Raw genomic sequence first — 24,440 nt, 5'->3', positions numbered from 1 at the left:
CCAACCCATTTGACACTTTCACAACTCCTAAATCTTCACTAAACTACTCTCTAATCAGCTGAGAATCTGAGTTTTGGACAGATTCGTGAAGACTTACAAAAGTGAGTGTAACTTGCTCATTTCTCAACCAAATCACTTGGTTCTTCTTCCTATTGCTTTGTTATGTCCTTGGGTTTGAATCCTTGGTTTTTCCTTGGAAGAATCATGCTTGGATTTGCCCTAAAATGGACTAAAACTTTCTGTTTTGTTTATTATTATTCAACAACTTGTTATTTCTTATCCAACTTGTGTCTAACACATCTCACACCAATGTCCTAATGCTTACAACCTCTCTTATGGTTGGGTAAGCTTAAAAACATGGTTGAGACACTTAAAATCAGAGGATTAAACCTCATAAACTTGGTGTTTTGATTAGGGTTTTAACCCACAAGTCATGTCAAACTTAGACTTTGATACATGAGTGATTATGGAACAACTTGGGTTGTCCAAACATACAATCCTCACATGATTTGATGATTTCTATTAGTTAGCTTATCTTACATACTCGTATAAACCTTAGTTCGTGACCCTCCTTGGTTGTCTTTACATCAAGAGAAGTGGTGAACTTCAAAGGGGTGCCTAAATGGAAGCTTAGTCTTCCTACCCCATACATGACATCCTTGTAACTAAGAGGTGCCTAAATGGAGATTTAATCTTCTACCTCCTACTTGAAATATTGGACCTAAATAATATGTAATATTTAGCCTAAGTATAAGCATATACTCATTCGAACCTTTGATGTTAAACTTGTGTTTACATGTTAAAGAAGTAGAATATCATCCAAGACCTAAACCTTAATATGATTCTAATGGGTTCACTACCCATGAAAAACATTAAATAACCATATTGGTTACCTAGTGTCATATGATGGTTATAAAGTCTAAAAGAGGATTATTTTTACATACACATATACTTTCGTTATACTAAGTTATTTCCATATTCTTAATCTTCCGTAAACGCCAAACTCACACACCTACGTCTCCTCGTGTAGAAGGACTAGGTGCTCCAAGCTAAATCATCCACCAAACTTACTCTCGGATCTTCCAAGTCAAGACTTGTAAACCGTGAGTATACTCGAACCCATTTTACTTTTAAACACTTTGGGTGCAACATGTATTCTATATTAAACACACGTGACACTTGAAACTTATTTGAAACATGCTCTATCCTTTTAAACATGAAACATGAAACTTGTGAAACTTGAGACTATTTTGTGCTATGTGAACGTTTAATCTTTGTGTGTAGTTCCGCCTTAACAATGGTAGCGCTATAGGGGTAATGCACCTCCCCGTTAGTCTTTGGGGTATTGTTAGGAGGAGATATATTAACCTCCCGTGAAACTTTGGGTTAGGTACTTTAACGCATTGGAAACTTGGGCTATCACTTGGACTACGTAAACTAGCATGGTTGAAACTATTTTAATATGTTCATGTTGGATACGAGTTTTTATTCTATATGCTATGTAAACAAACTTGTATACTCGCTCTTTGCTTTTGCATTGAAACTCTATTTTAATACATGTTGCAGGTTGATTTTTGAAGTATGGATGATTGATGAAACAAGTTTAGGGTGGACTAGATACACACCTAAATTTATCTATCTTTTGTTGTTATGTTATTTGTTGAAACAATGTTGTTATCTCCTTTTGAGTATTGTATGACATTTAGTTTTGAAATGAAATTTGAATTTAATTAAATATTGTCACACAGTGTTATGACGTCTCTAGCAATCTTTACACACTTCGTCTCATCCCGATGTTTCCGCCATCGGTTGGGGTGTGACAACAACACCGCTAGCGACCACCAACACTGAAGTTGCGACGTGTTAATGCGGAGAAATTAGACCGAAACATAAAACATAGAAAATAATAACTAAGTCGATTTAGGACCCGTGCGTCACGATGAACCTATCAAACGGGAAAAAATAGACGGCCATAAAAACGTTGAACCACACACGCACGTTGCGTAATGTTAATTCGCCAAATTTAGAACAAAGCGTAAAACAAAACGTAAAAATGTTGAACCACACATGAACGTTGCGTCATGTTAACTCACAAAATTTAGAACAAAATGTAAAACGAATTTTTGCGAAATATGAAAAGTATAGGGTCCAAGTTGAAAGTAAAAAAGTTTTTAGGTTAAATTGACAAAGATAAAATGCTTTGGGGTTAAAAGTAAAAACCAAAATAATTTTAAGTTAAAAGTGTAATTATATCAATTTTTTTTTAAAATCTCCATAAGCATAGAGTACAAATTATGCATCAACATAATGGATGAATCTAATCTAATCTAATCTAACTTATAATAAAAGACTCCAAATAATGCCACATGTCATTTTCTCTTTCAACCCCATAAATTTTATTTATAATTATTTAATAAATTTCTTTTAATATTAATATTAGTTAATTACTAATATATAGATATCATTTATTTTTATGCTTATGTTTATCTAAAATTAATAAATTACTTCAATTTTGCAATTTAGACCCTTTGTTTTTTTTATTTTTAACCTAAAGTTTTTCATCTTTTACAATTTAATCCCAACTCTTTTTTATTGTTAATTTTGGTCCACCTTACTTATCATCTTTCCCAAGTTTTTCGTTTCGTTCTAAATTTTGTGAGTTAATGCACCGCAACTTGCGTGTGGGTTCAACATTTTTTTCGTATATTTTTCCCATTTGACTGGCCCGTTGTAGCACATTTATTTTTTCCGTTTAACAAGTTCGACCAACATGCGGGTCCTGGATTCACTTAGTTATTTTTTTTCTATGTTTTACGTTTTGGTTTAGTTTCTCTGCAATGAGCGTTCGTGATTCAAAGATTTTACGTCTGTTTTTCGCTCGGCGTTATTTTTTCGTTTTTATTTAGTTTGTTTTTACGAGCTTTTCCGGTGTTGGTAGTTGCTGACAGTGGGATAGCATCGGTGCTACTTGACACAGTTTTACAAAAACCGCTAAAAACCAAATGAGACAAGAGTACAGGACACAAATGTCAACAAAAGAATTTCAGTTCTTAGAGCATTCACATCCAATCCACCATATTTTCACTCTAAATTACACTAAAAAACATTACATTTTCTCTCTCATTTTCAATTAAATAATATTTTTATACCTTTATCATTACATTTTCTCTCTCCTTCACTCACAACCGTTCAAAATATATTAAAAAATTATAGGGGGTGAACAGTGTCACCTCCTAATAATATATAGATGAACAATAACATTTTCTCTCTCCTCCACTCACAACCACTTTTTATACTTTTTATATTTTAAAAACATCAAACACACACAATTTGATTATTGGGATGTGAATGCTCTTAAAACACCAAAAACTTTAAAGTTTCTTCTGAAAGTTCATCACTTGTTCTCCTACCCTACCCTATCTCGTACAAAATCAAACCAAATGTCTGCAAATTTCTCAAACGGGTCTCTTCAATTTCCTTCAATTCCCACAACCCACATCAAATTCACCCAAATTCCATCCTTTAATTACAACTTTCACCCCGAATCCCCTCACAAGAAACATACTATCATATGCGGTTCCACAATTCGACCCAAAAGAAACTCAAAGTCAGATGAGAACACAGAGGCTCAGGAACTGGTGCGGACCCTTTTGAGAAACTTCAACTATGATAAGCCCTTGTTGTCGACGTTGAATAAGTATGTGAAGCTGGTCAGGACTGAACACTGTTTTCTTCTGTTTGAGGAGCTTGGAAAGTCTGATAAGTGGCTTCAATGTCTTGAGGTTTGAATCCTCTGTTTTTTTTTTTTCATTTCTGAATAATGTTATTGATTTTTTTTAAGTTTTCAATCCTCTTTTCTTTTCATTGTTTTTTTTATTGTTTTTTAGGTTTTTAATCCTGTGTTTTTTTTTTTTTTAATTTCTGAATGATGTTAATTCATTTTTTTAGGTTTCAAATTTTCTGTTTTTTATAATGTTCTTGATTTTTTAGGTTTTGAATCCTCTGTTTGATAATTCCTAAATAATGTTTTTGAAATTTTAGATAGGAATCCTCTGTTTGTGAATTTCTGAATAATGTTCTTGATTTTTTTAGGTTTTGAATCCTCTGTTTTTTTTTTTTTTTTCATTTCTGAATAATATTATTGATTTTTTCAGGTTTTCAAACCTCTTTTCTTTTCATTGTTTTTTTTTTTTTATTTTTTAGGTTTTTAATCCTGTTTTTTTTTTTTAATTTCTGAATAATGTTATTCATATATTTTTAGGTTTTAAATTTTCTGTTTTTTATAATGTTCTTGATTTTTTAGGTTTTGAATCATCTGTTTGTTAATTTCTGAATAATGTTCTTGATTTTTTAGGTTTTGAATCCTCTGTTTTCCTGGTGTTCTTGATTTTTCAGGTTTTGAATTCTCTGTTTGTTCATTTCTGAATAATGTTCTTGATTTTCTAGGTTTTAAAGCCTCTGTTTTTTTTTCTAAATAATTAATTTTTAGGTTTTGAATCCTCTGTTTTTCCCATAGTTGTTAAAAGTCATCGCCTTTTGCGTCTAGGCCCAATTTCCAGACGAGGCGAGACAATTGCGCTTTAAGTCTTCAGGTGATGGTTTAGGCACAGATTCCGACGAGACTCCTAGATCCGGAGAGTTTCCGGCCAAGTTCTCTAAATTCCGACAAAATTCCACCTAGATTACTACTTTTATCTAATGAAAACTACTTTTCTATACTAATACACTAATATTTTATAACTTTTGGTACTAAATAGATGATAGTAAATAATATATAATATCTTTAGTTTATTTTATTTGAAGAATAATGTTAATTTTCTAATACATAAAATACTTTTAATTTTTTTTCGTTGAGCGCTTTATTTTTCTCAGACCCTCGCTTTTTTTGCGACTTGCGCCTATGCCCCAGGCGAGGCCTATGCGCCTAGTGCGTTTAATAACTATGGTTTGTTAATTTCTAAATCATATTCTTGATTATTTAAGTTTTAAATCCTATGTTTTTCGTTCATTTAGGTGTTCAGATGGATGCAAAAACAACGATGGTACGTAGCAGACAACGGTGTCTATTCGAAGCTAATATCCGTGATGGGAAAGAAAGGTCAAACCCGAATGGCAATGTGGCTATTCTCCGAGATGAGAAACAGCGGGTGCAGACCCGATACTTCCGTATACAATTCACTCATCACAGCTCACCTACACTCGAAAGACAAATCAAAGGCCTTATCTAAGGCGCTCGGGTACTTCGAGAAGATGAAAGTTACGGAACGGTGCAAACCGAGCATTGTGACGTACAATATTCTTCTACGAGCGTCTGCGCAGGCGAAAAACGTTGCGCAAGTTGAAGCATTGTTTAAAGATCTAGAGGAGAGTATTTGCACGCCGGATATTTACACGTTCAACGGCGTGATGGACGCGTACGGAAAAAACGGGATGGTCGGTGAAATGGAAGGGGTACTCGCGCGGATGAAAAGTAATCAGGTGAAACCGGACATCATAACGTATAACTTGTTGATTGATTCGTATGGACGAAAGCAAGAATTCGAAAAGATGGAACAAGTGTTTAAGAGCTTGTTACGGTCGAAAGAGAGACCGACGGTTTCCACTTTTAATTCGATGATAACGAATTACGGGAAAGCACGGCTTCGAGACAAAGCGGAAGCGGTCATTCAGAAGATAACAGATATGGGATACGCCCCGAATTTCATAACGTATGAATGCATGATTATGATGTATGGATGTTGCGATTGTGTATCGAAGGCGAGGGGAATATACGACAATACGATAGAGACGGAAAAGCATTTAAAGGTTTCGACGTTGAACGCTATGTTGAATGTTTACTGTTTAAATGGTTTGCCGGTCGAAGCGGATAAGTTGTTTGAGACTGCGTGTAACGGTGGGATGTTTCGTATTGATTCTTCGACGTATAAACTTCTTTATAAATCCTACACGAAAGCGAACATGACGGAGCTGATACAGAAACTGTTGAAGCATATGGATAGAGATGGCATTGTGCCGAATAAACGGTTCTTTCTAGAAGCGTTAGGGGCGCTCGGATCATCACGAGCTGATCAAGATGCGATTACTGCTAAAGTTAATTCGAACATGCCTGTGGATATGACCAAGGTATAAGACGAAGAGTTGTTCGTGTTCTAGAACTGATTTAGTAGATGTTCGGAGCAGAAATCGAACGGTAATGACGTCGGCAACTGGTGGTCAACTTGTTTGGATTTCTGCATAGTTCTTGTGGCTTTAAGGCTAAATTGACCCGTCGCGTGTCGCAAAATGTGACAATTTTTCATGTAGTTTTACTTGTTTAATCATATTCAAATATTTATTGTTATTTCTATTTTGTTTATGGGTAGGTTTGACAAGTCAAAACTGGTGAGTTCAGGAATAAGGTGTGACTCAAAACATCTTTTTTGCATATAAAAATCCAGACTAGCCTCCGATTAGTCGCCGATTAATCCCTAGTCGGACGTTCACAGAGTAATCAGGTAAAACCCGACATCATAACTTATAACTTGTTGATTGATTCGTGTGGACGAAAGCAAGAGTTTGAAAAGATGGAACAAGTGTTTAAGAGCTAATCGGCCAATTAATCGGTAGGTGGTCAAATCCCGACTAGCCTCTGATTAGTCGTCGATTAATCCCTAGTCGGACTCGGAGGTTCACAGAGTAATTTTTATCTAATCGGCCAATTAATCGGTAGGCAGTCAACAATTGTCAAATCCAGTCCTAATTAGCCAAAAATCGGTGGCAGTCTAGCTATTCCGACCAAATTTTTTACTAAAATTTGTAAATTTCGGCAATTAATCCTATCTGCTTGAAAATATAGGTCAAAGAAGGTGTTAACACATGTCTACTCAATCCGATTAATCGCTAGTCGGTACCTCACCAGCAGACCCGTGCCTAGCGATTCTTACAACACTGGTTTTTTGTTCACATTTGACGGGTTCTCTTTCATAATTAAAAAAACACAAACATATATAACCATCTATAAATAGATGTCTTAATCTCTAATAGCTTATCCAATTTACATAACTAGATTAGGCATTACAACTTCATGGAATACAGTAATCTGCAGGTAACAGCTCATTCTTCCTCTGTCTCTGCAGATAAAATCATCAAACAAAACAAAACTTCGCAAATGATGCCAGGTAGTCTTACATTAACTGATGATAGTCTACAGGACGTCGAAGACAACGTTTAGAATAATATATATTACTGACTTACCGTGTATTGCATCCATGTTGTTTTCCTTGTAAACACCAACCGGTGAACCATGAACAGACATAAGCATCTCTCCCTGTTTCGGAATCCTTAAAGTTTTAGGTGTCATACCGACAGACGATCTCCCACTACTCGCCTGCGTTTGTAACAACTCTTAATATTTAACAGTTGGCAATGATAAAGCCAACATATATATCATACTAAGTAGTTAATGCGGTAAAATATCGGATATCAGGTCAATATCGGTGATATATATATTGGTCCAATATAGGTCAAATATCGGTCAATATCGCCGATATTATTAGTACTGATATTCTGACCGATATTTTGCACCGATATCTCACCAGGGGACCGATATAATCATTGACATATCGGTGATATATCGTGATATTAACTACATAGATATCATAAACACACGACCCAAAGTTTCACCATGCAAAGTTATCTTTTATGGCAATGATAAAGCCACCAAATTATCTTGTAGACCGAAAAGAACACAACCGTAGTAATATGTAGTTTCTATTGATAGTTAATGCCGTTGTTTTTGGTACGGGCCTGCCTGAATTTCTGACACGACCGGAAAACACAACACGAACCTAACACGCAATTCGCGGGTTTGGGTTCAGTCTAAACGGGTTCGGGTTAGTTACAGGTTGAACTCACGAACCCGTTTAGCTAAACGGGGCGGGTTGGGTCGGTCGAACCCGACCCGTTTATATTATAATTTAATTTTTTAAAATGTTTTTGTCATAAGTTAAATTGCTTGGGTATTTTATGAAATAACTACATTAAAAGAGAAAGTGACATTAGATTTTATAATTAAAATGTAATTTTTTTACATACATTTGTATTTTTTGTTGTAATATTTCATTTTGAAAATAATAATATACGGAAAAAATAAAAAAAAAATATCGGGTTAACAGTTAACACTTAACGGTCGTGTTTGGATCAACCCGCGAATATTTGTGTCGTGTTCAGTTTCATGTGTCTGATACGATTTTCGTGTTCGGGTTGGGTCGAGTTGGATCCACCAACCCGAGAACACGACCCGTTTAGCACCCCTAATTTTTGGGCATTATTCACATTACTCAAGGAAAAGTGAGATAACGCTATTTTCACAATTTGTATAGAGTTAAACACCTAAACGTAGACACGATGAACGGTAAATCAGTCATGTGTAGCAGAGACAAACAGAAATGAACCGAGCAGCAATGCAGCATACCCCGGGAGTTTGCATAAAATCTCTGATGCCAAGACTGTGAGTGCCAGATGGTTTCGGTAGAACCTAAAGCATCAAACAAGTAATAAAACATCCACTAATTAAGCGTAAGAGTGAATTTCAAGGATTGTCCTCTATCTTTATACCCATTTTCAGGCGTTGTCCTTTATGTTTAAAATTGACGAGTTTTGTCCTTTATGTTTTCATATCATACACGTTTTGTCCTTTAGGCCTAACCCAGTTAGTTTTTTCAGTTAAATTTGGTCATGTGCTTTGCACATGAGGGCATTTTTGTCAATTCAAAGGTTGCAGAAGCTTTGAGCTGTAAATCTGTCGTTGAACTTACCTTTGAATTGACAAAAATGCCCTCATGTGCAAAGCATATGACCAAATTTAACTGAAAAAACTAACTGGGTTAGGCCTAAAGGACAAAACATGTATGATATGAAAACATAAAGGACAAAACTCGTCAATTTTAAACATAAAGGACAACGCCTGAAAATTGTTATAAAGATAAAGGACAATTCTTGAAATTCACTCTAAGCGTAATAAAACAAGATAAATGACGGGTGATAAACTTATAGAAGAAACGGATATCAAAATGCATAAGAACATACAAAATCCTTCATCTGAAGATCATCAGCCCTAATGAAGCTTGTTTTCCCTGTCGGTAACAACATATAAGAAAACTTTTATGCACAAAATAAAAAGTCAAACCAATACTGCATAAGAATTTACCAGCTTTACTTAAAAAGTCAAAGTCAAAGTCAGATTTAGTTGTGGACATATGTTGTAAAAAATAAGAGATCATGTTTCCTCCATCAGCTGTGTTCATGTATACGTCACCATCCTTATCGTTCCATTTAACTTCTATCACTCCATTTTTATCGGTTCTTGAAACCGTTAGGTTTGGAAGATTTTCGTCGAAAAATTTAAGTAACGGGATCTGTACTCTGTAGTTGTTCCTTGCTTGTAACGGATTCCAGCAAGCGTATAGCAGTAAGTAATCTTTCGGTTTCCACATCACGAATCGTCCTGATTGCAGCACTCTGGCGCTCAACTGGATATAAATATATTATTATCAAATATTAAAAATTTCCATAAACAAAAAGTTAACATTTACTGGTTTGAACAGATTTTAGACCAGTGAATTTCTAAATCTCAACCAATCAAGTACTGAATTATATTATTCTACGTTTAACACGAGTCTACATTGGTACTAGAAATACGAAACAATAACAGATACCTTCTTGGTCAATGAGTGCATTTTCTTCTGGACGCGCAGAATTGTTAAGCTGAGATGATGCGGACGGTTTAGGCATCGAGATGCATAAAAGTTTCTCACAACACAACTTAGCTAAACTCAAATGCCTGCCACAATATCCTATACAAAACATGGTATAAACTATAGTGTCATAAATAGGGTTGTAAACGAAGCGAACGTTCAGCGAACAGTTCGAGAACCGTTCGGCGGGAAGTTCGTTTATGTTCGTTCGTTTAATAAACGAACGAACATAAACAAGAAATTTCGTTCGATTAATTAAATTAACGAACATGAACAGAGATCTCGTTCGTTCGATTGCGTTCGTGAACATTCGGTAAGGTGTTCGTGAACATTCGTTTATTTGCGTTCGTTTATGTTCGTTTTTTGTGTTTTAATTAAAGAATTTTTGTACTTTTATATATTATCTATACTTTTTATATTATTAAACTTTTTTTTTATTTTATTAACCTAAAAATTAAACTAGGAAACCCACTTGTACCTTGTTTATGCACCATTTTCCTTTCCTTCCTCATTATTTACATCGGCGAATACGATCAACCTCCGTTTCACAATAAAGGATTCAAGTTCCAGTGCTACTCTCTGGGCCATCTACCTTTATCCTTCGTCGCGTTCGACAAATTTATTTGTGTTCGTGAACCGTTCCGAACACACTCATTTCCTTAATGAACGAACACGAACATAAAATCTCGTTCGATAAGTGTTCATGAACCGTTCATGGACACATTTATTTCCTTAACGAACGAACACGAACAAGGCCTTGTTCGTGTTCGTTCGGTTCGTTTACAACCCTAGTCATAAAGTAATGCAGAAATTAAAAAAAAGATACAATAAATTACTGTAAATTCTAGAAACAAACAAATTATTTTGCAACTAGATTTTCTAAACAAAGAAACAGCTTTTGTGCTCCTAATAAATGAAAATTTCTCTTGGGCATTTCATCGAACACGTAATGTGCATCTAATGCTTTACCATCTCTAAACACCCACCATTGAAATTGTAATTTAGAACCTGATTCTAGTGAAATACAAACAATTAAAGCTTGAAAATTTAACATTTTACAAGCGTGATTTTGTCTAATTCAACTGAATTCCGAATTTGTAAAGTCGATCTTTAAAAACCAAATGAAATCTGACTATAAGTTACCTCCGGTGGATTTATGGAGGAAGCATTGAGATCAACTGACACCGGAAACACAAAGAGGAGATTGAGTATGAGTACCAACAATTTGGGGTTTTTAAATAATGTGATATTGAATATTGAATTCTTTGATTTGTAATTTACCTTATTGTAGAGTTAAATGCTTGGTTGGTCCTTGTGGTTTTCAAAAATTTCACACTTGGTCCTAGTGGTTTATTAATTACACTCTTGGTCCCAAAACTTGTAAAAAATGCACTCTCTTGGTCCCCAGCCCTAACTTCAGTTAAATTTCTGAGTTAACTATGTGTGAAATGACTATATTACCCTTGAACAATTAAAAACCTAAAACTATATTACCCTCTGCATCATCTTCATCACCATCATCATACCCATTTCCCTCTGCTCTCTCTCGATCTCACACCGGTGACCGGCCGGTTTTCCGGCATCTCCGTTCTCCGGTAGCACACCGGTGACCGGCCGGTTTTCCGGCATCTCCGTTCTCCGGTAGCACCACACCCACCTCCGACAAACCCCCAACAACCACCTGCCATCCCCCCTTGTTTCACACAAACCCTAACCTAAATTACACAAATTCTAACCTGAATTTCACTCTCAACACGCAACCAGATGCATCACACGAACACGTTAACGAAACCGATGTGTATTCCGAATTCAACCGGATTTCAAAGATGTTTCCGGTAAATCACATCTTCATGACTGAGAAAGAAAACAAGATCCACGAGTCCGAACACAGGTCGTCAGCAATCACATACTAAAACAACATGATTCGATTCAACCTTTTTGAGTAAAGTATGAAATCTGTGACGATCTGTTGAACAGATCGTTGATTCAGATGCACAGGAAGAACAAACAGTTGTAAATCGAGAAGATGAAGATGAAGAGAAAGGTGATACGGGTGTTTGTCGGAGAAGGAAGGGCTAGGGGTGTTTGTGTGTCGCCTGTAAGCGGACCCGTCGCCGGTAGCCGTCGCCAGTGTTTCACCGGTGACCGGCCGTGCTTCTTGCTGTGAACACGAGAGAGAAAGGGAACCGACAGAGTGGGGTGATCGGTGTGTGTGATGGGCTAGGGAGGGTGTGTGCGTGTGACTGACTGACCGGGTAATGGTGGTTTGGGGAGTTGGTGGTGGTGGGTGGTTTTAAAGGGTGGAGTGGGGAAGAAGAAGGGTGCCTTATTTCTATTTTTTTTAATCTTAGGGTTAAAACAGACATTTCACACACACTTAACTGAGATATTTAACTTAGGTTAGTGTCAAGGACCACCTGAGTGCAAAAATTACAACTATTAGGACCACGCGTGTAATTAGTGAACCACTGGGACCAAGTCTGCAATTTTCGCAAACCACAAGGACCAACCAAGCATTTAACTCTATATTGTACGTTTCATTTAGTTTTGAGTGAACTGCCTCACGATGTTTGTTTGGTTATTTTTGTCACTTTATTCTAAAACGCAAACTTTTTGAATTTGAGTCCATTTGGTTTCAATTTTGTTGTCATTTTCATCCAAATTCAAAATCTGGTCAGATTTTTCAGTTAACATCAAGTTTTTTTTTGTATTTTTCCTCCCTTTTAATGAAGGGGAAAATGGTCAGTTTTTTTTTAATTTGTTATGATCAAACGTTAAAAAACCATTTTGCCATACATTAAAAGGGAGGAAAAAAACAAAAAAAACTGGAAGTTAACAGAAAATTTGACTAGATTTTGATTTTGGTTGAAAAATGGCAACAAAATTGAAACCACATGGACCCAGTTTCAAAAGGTTTGAGTTTTGGACTAAAGAGGCAAAAGTGACCAAACCTCAAGGACCATTTTGGTTGTTTACTCTCTAATTTTCCAACTTTTTGGCTTCTTAGACGAGTTGAGTCTGCTTGACAAAGTCATTTAACGTATTAATGTGGTGTTGCTCCCCTTGAGATCAAGGGTTCGAGCCCCGCCGAAGACGGATTTAGTATAAGTTAAGCCGTTCAAAAAAAATTATTGGTTCCTGAAATGGGCGTTGCAACTTCCAAAACCAAGAGTGATAATGATCGTTTAGTGTCATTCAAACAAAAAAGATCATCTAGTGGAATTGGAACGACGGTTGCTTTGAAGAAGAGAAATACAAATATTGAAGATATGACGTGTTCGTTGTGTGTTTTGGAGAAGAAACGAGTAAACACCTTTTTACTTTGTGTATGGTTGCCTTAGTGTTGTCGCTTCACATTAGCTCTTGGTGCAACCGTGCAAGGTGCCAAGCTTCTTTGCTTATCTTTTGGAGTTACATAACTCTCTTAGGCTGTCGGGGATGGCTAGAGAAGCGTTTCATGGTATATTATCATTGAGTGTTGGAGTTTGTGGGGAGCGATGAACATTTAAAGTTCAACAACAAGTCAGTTGTAATTGAAAATATTATAAGTGAAGTGAAGGCAATTGGTTTTTATTGCTCAAAAGTAGGTCTAAATTCAAGTCCATCTCTTGGGCTAATAGGCGTAATTTGCAATTATGTAGTGTTGTTTTTGGTCACCCTAGTTTGTGGGTTTGGTTTGTTTCTAATGAAGTTAGCCTTTAAAAAAAGTGGAATTGGAAGAGCCTAGCGGCATTTGTGTTTACAACTTACGAAGACAACCCAATCCCCTAGAGGGGCACACATTGGTATTGTTACCTAAATCCTAATCAATTTCAAACCGGTTTTTTTTCTGTGCACCGATTCTTGGTGAAACGGTTTCGGAGTTTTTGTTTTGGTTCGTACACCGGTTTGTACACACACATATCTTGAACCTAAGAAATGTAGGAAATCGGCTCAAATGAACTCCGATTAAGCTCATTCAATCGGTATTCAATCGGTATGGGAATCGGCTCATACAGATATAATGATATTATTTATGTATGATGAAAGTTATATGTATTGAATGTATCATAATTTAATTTGTAATAGTTGTTATATAAAATAAAATTTACAATAATTATAATAGTAAAAACGAAATGTACATGTAAATCTCAACGACTTTTTTAACAAGCTAACGGCATACCCGATACCTGATGGGTTATTACACGACATATACCCAACGAGTATTAGGTTGGGTATACAACAAACCGAGTCGTATTCGAATATGTTGTACAATTTAATATATATTTATATTGAAATGCAGATAAAAATGCCAACAATATATTTTAATTAGAAAAATAGAGTAAATTGCAATTTGTGTTCCTCTGGTTCTCCCAAAATCAAAGGTTGCACCCTAATCGCTAAAAAGTGTCACTTGAGCCCTTGTGGTTTCATGTTTCTTCAATATGGGTCCGTATGGCCTGTAACGGCGCATGTATGTATTGTTAAAACACAAACTACATACGTTAGGGGTGAGGGCATTATGGTTTTTTTTACCCATTTGTGTTGCCCTATACTCAACGTGTCCTCCAATTTTACACACCACCACCCATTACGTCCATGTACTTCCAAAACTATCGAAACCCAACCCAACCCAACCCACCCTAAACATTCGGTGACAATGGTGACCGTTTTTTCACTTGATGCAAGTATGGAGATCGAATTTGTGAGAGGTAATCGTTTTTGTTGATCTTGATTAGTGTTTTTAACTCGGATATGATCGGACAATATCGAACTTAAACTTGAACAATGGTGCCGGAATTACGATCAATGCCACCCTTAGCCACCTAGTATTGCATTTCAAGACGGTGTTGAAGTTCTATAACCACCTGAACTTCGATCTCACGATAGAAAGAAGTGGATAGATCAAGTAGTTTGATTGACATTGTAAATGTATTTGATGCCAAACTATAACGTTTTATGGGTTTTTTTTTTGTTGATCCATTTTACCTCGGATTGTAATGATCAGTTTTAAATTTCTTACGGTATTGGTACGATACTAACCCTATATTAGTATTTGTAGAATGAGTAAATATTTAAAAACTATAAGTTACGAAATATAAAATTGGAAAGCCTTTTTTTAATATATATATATATATATATATATATATATAGAGTAGGAGTTGGGTGGAAAGTGTGTTTTTCCTAGAAAGTCTAGGAAGCAATAAGAAAGCGACATGTGGCATTGAAGGATTTTATCTAAAAGGGCATTTATGTACTTTCACAATCTATTTTATTTTAGGAAATTACCTTCAATAACTAACTATCCATAAATTTTGGAATTTTTTGTTTTCGATTTTTGATCTCACTTAATATCAATCATTCCTTCGTTTTCTTGCTGGAATCTATCAGCATGTTCTTGGTACTGTGTTTTAACATTCAGATTCATACAGCTGTGTTTTAACAGCAAGCAGATTCATACAGTTGTGTTTTAGCATTCAGATTCAAACAATTGTGTTTTAACAGCAAGCAGATGCATACAGTTGTGTTTTAGCATTCAGATTCATACAGTTGTGTTTTAACAGCAAGCAGATTCATACAGTTGTGTTTTAGCATTCAGCTTCATACAACTGTGTTTTAACAGCAAGCAGATTCATACAAATGTGTTTTATCATTCAGATTCATACAACTGTGTTTTAACAGCAATTCAGATTCATACATCTGTGTTTTAACAGCAAGCAGATTCATACAAATGTGTTTTATCATTCAGATTCATACAGCTGTGTTTTAACAGCAAGCAGATTCTTGACGCTGTGTTTTAACAGCAAGCAGATTCTTGACGCTGTGTTTTAACAGCAAGCAGATTCTTGACGCTGTGTTTTAACAGCAAGCAGATTCTTGACGCTGTGTTTTAACAGCAAGCAGATTCTTGACGCTGTGTTTACATGCCTCTCTACAATCATCAATTAAAACAGAAAAAACACAATCAAGTTACAAGCAGATTAAGACCGAAAACGTATATGCACTTCAAGAACGTTAATCACAACACAAGATATGAATACCTAGTGAAGAAAAGAAGTATCAACAAGCCTTGGAACCGAAATCTGAATGCTTTTGGGGTCCTGTTTTGCGTCGCCAACAGCAAGGGGGAGTAGAGATCGCAGGTTTATTATGTTTAGGGTTGGATTGGAGAGAGAAAGAGAGAAAATCAAATCAATGATGGAGAGAGAGAGAGGGAAAATCCCATGAAAGTAGGGATTGCAGTTATCTAATTGATTTAAAAAACGGCCATTTGACAAAATTGCCCTTATTCATTTAAAACAATCAATTAATTAAACTCAAATATTACAAGATTGCCATTGATTTAATCTCAACCCTTAAACACACCAATCGGATGGACCAGATCGCTTCCTAGACTTTCTAGGAAAAACACACTTTCCGTGCGAACCCTACTCTATATATATATATATATATATATATATATATATATATATATATATATATATATATATATAGATAGATAAAGTATAATGTACATCAGGGCTTAACCTACATTAACATACATGACAAAAAATATAACGTGCGTTATTATCATAGAACGTGCGTGATTATAGTCCCATGCGTGATTATGTGGTTTCATGCGTGATTATGTGGTCCCATGTGTGATTATGTGGTCCCATGCGTGATTATACCCCTGATCCAACGGTTACCATTGTCTCCTACGTGATGTATGATAAGGCTTTTTGTATGTTAACCTTACTCTCTCTCTCTCTCTCTCTCTATATATATATATATATATATTATAATTATAGTAGCTTAAATGAAACTGGTCTATAGCGTTTGGTTCGCACGCAGACGTCCTGTCGCAACGCGCGGTTGGGGAATCCAAGTTAATTTAAATTTGTTACTGACAGGGACTCATACTAGAGAAACATAAAACCATGGGGGCTCATATGGCAGTTTTTAACGATTGGGAGTGCAACTTGTAATTTCCAGACAACCACACGGACTAAAATTGCAATTTACTCAAAAAAAGTATATATTCTTCTTTAAGTCGTTGACACCCCTCTAGTTTCCTTTTCTTTCCATTTTGCCCACACAACTTTTACTTATTCCACTATACACCCATTAAAATTACATTACATGATCATACAATTGAAACAGCTACTGAACGAGATATTGTTATATTATGTTCCCAATTGAAACAGCAACAACAGACGGCACAAAACCTTCTTCCTCCAGTTTAATGCTCGTGCCCTAGATCAATCTCTACATATCTCTCTCAATTCAATTTTCAATTCAATTTCACCTACAGGTAAATCGTCATCAATCATCATATTCTATACAATTCAATTCACTTTACTAGCAATTCACCATTGAATCTCGAACCAAATTTACTGCATTAGCTGTTAAATTAGGGTTTTTTATAGGTTTTGATTGTTCGCACGGGTTTTAGGTACCGATTTGTGTCCAATTCGTAGATCTGTAGGTCTGACGGAGTATCCGATGTGTTTGATTTCAATATTTCTGTTGAATTGAAGTTTCGTCAGGCATAATTAGGTTGATTTGTGTGTGTTTGATGATTGATCTGTGATGTAATTAGTTTTATGATTTGATTTAGGTGATTTGATTGCTGTGTGAAGAGTTAATTTATGAGATTAGATTGTTCATTGTTGTGTGTGAAGAATGAATAGTTTGGATTCATTTTAGATTGATTTAGGCTATTTGATTTGTTTTTGTAGTGTTTAGTTAATTTAGTTGCATGATGTAGGATTTTGTAATTGAAATTTTGTGAGGAGTAATCAGGTTTCAGGTTTATGTGATTGGCTAAATTGAACTTTCGTTAGGCATGCATAACCAGTTTGATTTGTGTATGTTTATTTATCTGATTTGATTGATGTGTTTGAAGAATCGATGATTTGGATCCATGTTAAGTTAGTTTATGCTTGGTTTAAAAAAGCGTGAAGCGCACAAAAGCGACAAGGTCTAAAATCAAAGGGCGAAGCGCAAATTGCAAAAGCGGTGGGCTTTTCGTACTTGAGGCTCAAGGTGCTTATATATTTTTTTATATATATCCTATAGGCTTTTAACATCTCTTACCCAAAATATAGTGATAAATAAGGTTTATATATGATTTAATTAATGTATAAATCATATAATGTACAACCATTTTAGCTGCATGTATAACACTTTAAAGCACAAAAACACCTTCTGTACAAAAAGCGCGCGCCTCAGCGGGATTTTTTTTTCCCAAAAAAGCTTGCTTTTTGTGCGCTTTTTGTACAGAGCTCTCTTTATGTCATACAAGGCGCAACTCTTTGCGCCTAGGGTCGCTTTGCGCTTAAGCGTGCTTAAGGCGCGCTTTTTAAAACCAAGAATTTATGCGATGAGATTGTTGTGTATTTGGAATGAATAGTTTAAATTCATTTTAGATTGATTAGGCGATTTGATTTGGTTTAGCAGTGTCTAGTTAATTTAGTTGCATGATGTAGAATTTTTTATAATTGTAATTATGTGAGGAGTAATGAGTTTTCAGGTCTTTGTGATTGGCTGAATTTAACTTTTGTCAGGCATAAGTAGTTTGATCTGTATATGTTTGATCTTTGATGTAATTTAGGTTTATAGTTTAATTAGCCAATTCGATTGGCGTGTACGAAGAATGGATCATTTGAATCCATGTTAAGTTAATTTCTGCGATTAGATTGTTGTGTATTTAGAATGAGTAGTTTGAATTTATTTTAGATTGATTTAGTCGAGTTGATTTGTTTTAACATTGTTTAGTTAATTCAGTTGCATGATGTAGGATTTTTGTAATTGTAATTCTGTAGGAGTAATCAGTTTTCAGGTTTATCAGTTATGTGATTGGTCATTGGCTAACGTGAACTTTTGTTAGGCATAGCTAGTTTGGTCTGTGTTTGTTTGATCTTTGATGTAATCTAGGTTTATGGTTTTTAGGTGATTTGATAGCTGTGTGTGAAGAATGGATCATGTGGATTCGTCACAAGTTAATTTACGCGATTAGATGGTTGTTTATAAAAAAATGATTAGTCTGGATTCATTTTAAATTGATGTATGCGGTTTGATATGTTTTAACATTGTCTAGTTAATTTAGTTGCATGATGTAGGATTTTTGTAGTTTGGAATTGTTACTCATTCAGTAAAAATTTTGATCTCTGTATCGTTAAGTTTGCAATGGCAAATACCTAGCAAATTTGTAACAATCTACATGATATTTTGATTTTAACAGGTAAGTTGACAACCAAGTTACCTGCAAATGGGGGCTTCAGAGGAAAATAGCGGTCTCTTTCCAATATTCATATTAACTATGATGGCCCTACCACTTGTACCTTATACAATCATGAAGCTTTGTCGTGCCGCCACAAAAAAAGCCAAGAGCATTAACTGCCAGTGCGCTGTTTGCTCCCGCTCAGGGAAATATCGCAAATCAATATTTAAAAAGGCAATCATTTTTTCTTTCATATCTTGTTGTAGTTTAGTTTTTAGGTATTCCACGAAAGAAATACGCAATTGCAAGAGTTTCTAATCTTGATTCTATTCACAGATCTCAAACTTTTCAACATGGAGTAACTTGACATTGGTATTGTTATGGATCGTTATGGGTGTCCTTGTGTACTATATAAAGAGTATAAATCGTGATGTAAGTAAAAAAGTCCTGTAACTATGTTAGCTCTATTGTACTACATGAATGATGAATCCTTGTTTATATATGTTGTGAGAAACATGTTATTGATGTTTTGTGTGACGGAATCAGATTCAAGTGTTTGAGCCATTTAGCATTCTTGGATTACAACCCGGAGCTACGGACTCTGAAATAAAGAAGGCATATAGGAGACTTTCGGTTCAATACCATCCAGATAAAAATCCAGATCCAGGTTCGTGTTGTTCTTACGTTTTGATCTTTGAGTTGACATGAATTGCATGATGTCTCAGTTTATTTACCGATCGTTATTCTGCTTTAATCCAGATGCCCACAAATATTTTGTGGAGTCCATTGCTAAGGCATATCAAGCACTTACAGATCCAATCTCCCGTGAAAACTTTGAAAAGTATGGTCATCCAGATGGTCGGCAGGTATGTTTCTGAAACGGGTTGGGTTGGGCCAAGGTTGGAGCTCTTCACAACACTGTATCCATGTTTTAAAAGTTTGATAAGCATTAATATGTTAATTGTTACTAGTGGGTTACCACCCGCGCTCCGCTGCGGGTTCGAAACGTAGATAAAAACAAGCAAATCCCGAGAGTTAAAGTTGTTTGATGTTTTAGTTAAGGGGCTAAAGTTGTTTATTATTAAAGTTAAGGGGCTAAAGTTGTTATAGTTAAGGGGTGAAACATGTCATTGTTAAAGTTGAGGGGCGGAAAATTTTGATTTAGTTAAGGGGCGGAAAATTTTGATTTAGTTAAGGGGCTAAACATGTCATTATTAAAGTTGAGGGGCTAAACATGTCATTATTAAGTTTGAGGAGATAAAGTTGTTTTTTATTAAAGTTGAGGGGCTAAAGTTGTTTTAGTTAAGGGGCTAAACATGTCATTACTAAAGTTGAAGGGTAAAGTTGTTTATTTTTAAAATTGGGGGGCTTAAGTTGTTTTAGTTAAGGGGCTAAACATGTCATTATTAAAGTCGAGGGGCTAAAGTTGATTAATGACAAAGTTGAAGGGCCAAAGTTGGTTGATGTGACAAAATAGCATATTTGGCAAAAAGTTATAGTTATTATTAAAATAATCTGATTTTTTTATTAAAGAGATTTGAAGATTTTACGCATTTTGAATACACTTTGGATGGCCTTCGACTCGTTTGACCAGTGTCGTTTTTAGTTAAATCATGTAGCATAACCCATTGGACTAGTTAGAGATAAAATATAATACAAGTCAACTCATTTACGTTTATCATGTTGTGTTTTGATGTAGGGATTTCAAATGGGTATAGCTCTTCCTCAATTTCTGCTAAATATAGAAGGCGCATCGGGTGGAATACTATTACTATGGATTGTTGGTGTGTGTATTCTTCTACCATTGGTGGTGGCTGTTGTATATCTATCCAAATCATCAAAATATACGGGAAATAACGTTATGCATCAAACACTATCCGCTTATTATTACTTCATGAAACCCTCTTTAGCCCCAAGGTATGCATCCTCACGCTTACACAGTTACAATCTTAATAATTGTATTAAGAGTTAATTACTGTTTTCGTCCCTTTGGTTTGTCAAAAATCACTATTTCAGTCCATTAGTTTAAAAATTGCGATTTCAGTCCCTATGGTTTCACTTTCGTAACCATTTCAGTCCATGTGGTTTCACTTTTGTAACCATTTCAATCCATTTATTCTGTTAGTACAGGGACTGAAATGGTTACGAGGTGGACTGAAATGGTTACGAAAGTGAAACCACAGGGACTGAAATCGCAATTTTTAAACTAATGGACTGAAATAGTGATTTTTGACAAACCACAGGGACGAAACCAGTAATTAACTCTTGTATTAATGATGTGTGATCTGTTCTAATTCGTCTATTTATGTTTTGATTTTACAGCAAAGTTATGGATGTTCTCATTAAAGCTGCTGAATATATGGAGATCCCAATCCGTAGGTCTGATGGAGAACCCCTTCAGAAATTATTTATGTTAGTTAGAAGCGAGTTGAATTTGGATCTCAAAAATATCAAACAAGAGCAGGCAAAGTTTTGGAAACAACATCCAGCACTAGTAAAGGTAATGTCTTTATAAAATTTATAAAACTAGTGGGTTACTACTTGTGCTTCGCATCGGGTTCGAAACGTAGATAAAAATTAGCAAATCACTAGAGATGTTTTAGTTAAGGGGCTAAACATGTCATTATTAAAGTTGAGGGGCTAAACATGTCATTATTAAAGTTGAGGGGCTAAACATGTCATTATTAAAGTTAAGAGGCTAAAGTTGTTTATTATTAAAGTTGAGGGGCTAAACATGTCATTATTAAAGTTAAGAGGCTAAAGTTGTTTATTATTAAAGTTGTGGGGCTAAACATGTCATTACCAAAGTTGAGGGGCTAAACATGTCATTGTTAAAGTTGAGGGGCCAAAGTTGGTTAGTATATATAATATTACTTTCTGAAACCCGTATGTTGGGTCAAAATTTAATGCTTATTTTTTTTTGGTTCGTTTGCAGACAGAGTTGTTGATTCAGGCGCATTTGACACGCGAAACAACAACCTTAACCCCAGAGTTACAAAATGACTACAAACGTGTGGTGGAACTTGCACCTCGCCTTATTGACGAATTAATGAAGGTATTCTGGATCTTTTTATAAATTCAGAGCATAGTTTTAGGCTTTAGCCCAAATATTTAGTTGTTTATAACATTTATTGTATACAGATGGCGGTTATACCACGTACGTCTCAAGGGCATGGCTGGCTAAGACCTGCAGTTGGTGTTGTCGAGCTTTCTCAGTGCATCATCCAGGTTAATAAAATTAGTCAGCTCGTCATATTTTGAATCTCGTTATCTGATGCTGAAAATTATAAACTATGTTATGATAGTAAATTGCATCATCGTCTTGTGTTAATTCGCAGCATAAATGTCGGTTTAAGCTTATAATCTAATACAATCCGTACCAATTTATAATACTTGTTTGTTATTTGTGCACTTAATGCAGGCTGTTCCCCTTAGTGCAAGGAAAGCTACCGGAGGATCCACAGAAGGAAATGCACCGTTTTTTCAGCTTCCTCATTTCAATGAGGCTGTGATGAAAAAGATAGCCCGCAAGGTAAAAAAAAAAACAGTACATAAAGGTTTATGCGGGCCAAAAAGTTGGGTTGACCCGTAATACCACCCACGCTCTGTAGCAGGTTTGAAACGTAGATAAAAATAAGCAAATCACGATAACTAAAGCTGTTTGATGTTTTAGTTAAGGGGCTAAATATGACATTATAGTTGAGGGGTTAAACATGTTATTATTAAAGTTGAGGGGCTAAAGTTGTTTTAGTTATAGGGCTAAACATGTCATTATTAAAGTTGAGGGGCTAAAGTTGTTTTAGTTATAGGGCTAAACATGTCATTATTATAGTTGACGGGCTAAACTTGTAGTTAACAGGCTAAACATGTCATTATTAAAGTTGAGGGGCTAAACATGGCATTATTAAAGTTGAAAGCTAAAGTTGTTTTGGTTAAGGATTTAAGGGGCTAAACATGTCATTACCAAAGTTGAGAGGCTAACGTTGTTTTAGTTAAGGGGGTAAACATGTCATTACCAAAGTTGAGGGGCTAAAGTTGGTTAATGCCAAAGTTGAGGCGCCAAAGTTGGTTGGTGTGACAAAATAGCATATTTATAGTACAGATAACTTTGCGAGAAAAATACGATTACGCCAAATATACTATTTCAGTAAATTGTAAACGGGTCGAAGCTGCCACCTCTATATTATGCTTTGTAGTTTCAGTGAAGAAACACCAACATTTTGTTTTTTTTTCAATTAAATAATAATAATAAATTAATTCAAATATGTTATTGCAGAAGGTGAAAAGCCTCCAGGAGTTTCGCGACATGAAAACCGAGGACCGTGCCGAGTTGCTTTCTCAAATTGGCGGTTTTTCCGCTGCCGAAATTCAAGACGTAGAGTCAGTACTCAACATGATGCCTTCCATAACAGTTGAAGTCACTATCGGGACCGAAGGTGAAGAGGGTATACAAGAAGGCGATATCGTCACAATGCAAGCATGGGTAACCCTAAAACGGGCCAACGGGTTGACCCGTGCCCTTCCTCACGCCCCATATTTCCCTTTCCACAAGGAAGAAAACTGGTGGTTTCTTCTCGCCGACCAAAACTCAAACAACGTCTGGTTATCGCAAAAAGTAAGCTTCATGGATGAAGCTTCGGCGGTAACCGCTGCTTCGAAAGCGATCGAGGAAACAATGGAAGGCTCGGGGGCAAACCCGAAGGAAACTAGTAAAGCGGTCAGAGAAGCGGTTGACAAAGTCAAAGGCGGGTCTCGGCTCGTGATGGGGAAGTTCCAAGCTCCGGCCGAAGGGAATTACAATTTGACTTGTTATTTGTTGTGTGATTCTTGGCTCGGATGTGATAAAAAGACGGGAGTCAAAGTCAAAGTTGTGAAACGGACTCGGGCCGGGACCCGTGGAGGGGTGACAGACGAAGGGCCCGTTTTGGAAGACGGTGCGGATGAGGAAGAGGAGATTGAAGAAGAGGAATATGATGAAGATTATGAGAGCGAGTATAGTGAAGATGAAGAAGACGATAAACAGAAGACGAAAAAAGATAACCGTGCTAATGGTAAAGCACCTGCGTCAAGTTCGGACTCGGGCTCAGATGAGGAATGATAATACTTTGATTTAGGCAGGATTATAAAAAAATTTTCCATCTTTGATAATGCAGTTTTATTTAAATGGTTGTTAAGTTTGTAAACTAGGGTTTCAGAACCCAAAGTAACAGTTTGGGTCTTTTCTTAAAAGCAAAACCGTTAATGAACCAAACTAGTCTACGTATAGTTATACTTTTAGCGAGCCGATCTCGAGTAGGTTATGAGTAGCTCGACTCGTCGTTTACACCGCAAAGTATACCATTACAAATTTACTTGTTTATTTATTCTCTTGCAAGTATGAATAAAATAAACATTAATGTGCTATTTTTACAAGATTGTCAGAACATTTATGAAGTTATGATTGCTATAGCTTGAAATTAATCTTCGAGTAAACTGTTAAAATGGTCTTTGAGGTTTGGTCACTTTTGCTACTTTAGTCCAAA

General features: G+C 35.8%; 3 protein-coding genes across 6 annotated transcripts; 2 read left to right on the top strand and 1 right to left on the bottom strand.

Annotated features, from left to right (window-relative positions):
* The first annotated feature begins 3,346 nt into the window (after positions 1–3,346).
* On the top strand, positions 3,347–6,344 carry LOC110868926 (pentatricopeptide repeat-containing protein PPR5 homolog, chloroplastic). Its single transcript, XM_022118207.2, has 2 exons — positions 3,347–3,782; positions 5,014–6,344. The coding sequence occupies exons 1-2, from the start codon at positions 3,441–3,443 to the stop codon at positions 6,127–6,129; spliced, it is 1,458 nt and encodes a 485-aa protein (XP_021973899.1). The 5' UTR covers positions 3,347–3,440; the 3' UTR covers positions 6,130–6,344.
* A 622-nt stretch (positions 6,345–6,966) lies between these two features.
* On the bottom strand, positions 6,967–11,001 carry LOC110868925. Of its 3 annotated transcripts, none has more exons than XM_022118204.2 (7): positions 10,878–11,001; positions 9,696–9,833; positions 9,188–9,509; positions 9,067–9,113; positions 8,453–8,515; positions 7,234–7,366; positions 6,967–7,109 (listed from the first exon to the last, which is right to left on the bottom strand). In XM_022118204.2, exons 2-7 carry the CDS (start codon positions 9,714–9,716, stop codon positions 7,093–7,095), a joined length of 603 nt encoding a protein of 200 aa, XP_021973896.1. In that variant the 5' UTR covers positions 9,717–9,833; positions 10,878–11,001; the 3' UTR covers positions 6,967–7,092. The 3 variants fall into 3 exon arrangements, with proteins under 3 accessions (XP_021973896.1, XP_035831266.1, XP_035831267.1); XM_035975373.1 differs by lacking the exon at positions 10,878–11,001 and adding an exon at positions 10,213–10,384; XM_035975374.1 differs by lacking the exon at positions 6,967–7,109 and having other exon boundaries at positions 7,255–7,366; positions 8,371–8,515.
* A 5,850-nt stretch (positions 11,002–16,851) lies between these two features.
* On the top strand, positions 16,852–24,175 carry LOC110868924 (dnaJ protein ERDJ2A). 2 transcript variants are annotated; one of them, XM_022118201.2, is made up of 11 exons: positions 16,852–17,007; positions 18,940–19,152; positions 19,255–19,350; positions 19,465–19,585; positions 19,678–19,784; positions 20,618–20,835; positions 21,241–21,418; positions 21,854–21,973; positions 22,060–22,146; positions 22,340–22,450; positions 23,195–24,175. In XM_022118201.2, the coding sequence occupies exons 2-11, from the start codon at positions 18,967–18,969 to the stop codon at positions 24,014–24,016; spliced, it is 2,046 nt and encodes a 681-aa protein (XP_021973893.1). In that variant the 5' UTR covers positions 16,852–17,007; positions 18,940–18,966; the 3' UTR covers positions 24,017–24,175. The 2 variants fall into 2 exon arrangements, with proteins under 2 accessions (XP_021973893.1, XP_021973894.1); XM_022118202.2 differs by lacking the exon at positions 16,852–17,007 and adding an exon at positions 17,605–17,741.
* The last annotated feature ends 265 nt before the right edge of the window (positions 24,176–24,440 follow it).

The sequence above is a fragment of the Helianthus annuus genome, chromosome 7, assembly GCF_002127325.2.
Source record: "Helianthus annuus cultivar XRQ/B chromosome 7, HanXRQr2.0-SUNRISE, whole genome shotgun sequence".
Lineage (NCBI taxonomy): Eukaryota > Viridiplantae > Streptophyta > Magnoliopsida > Asterales > Asteraceae > Helianthus > Helianthus annuus.
Note: the sequence above shows the minus strand (reverse complement) of the source record. Positions and strands in the feature narration are given on the sequence as shown.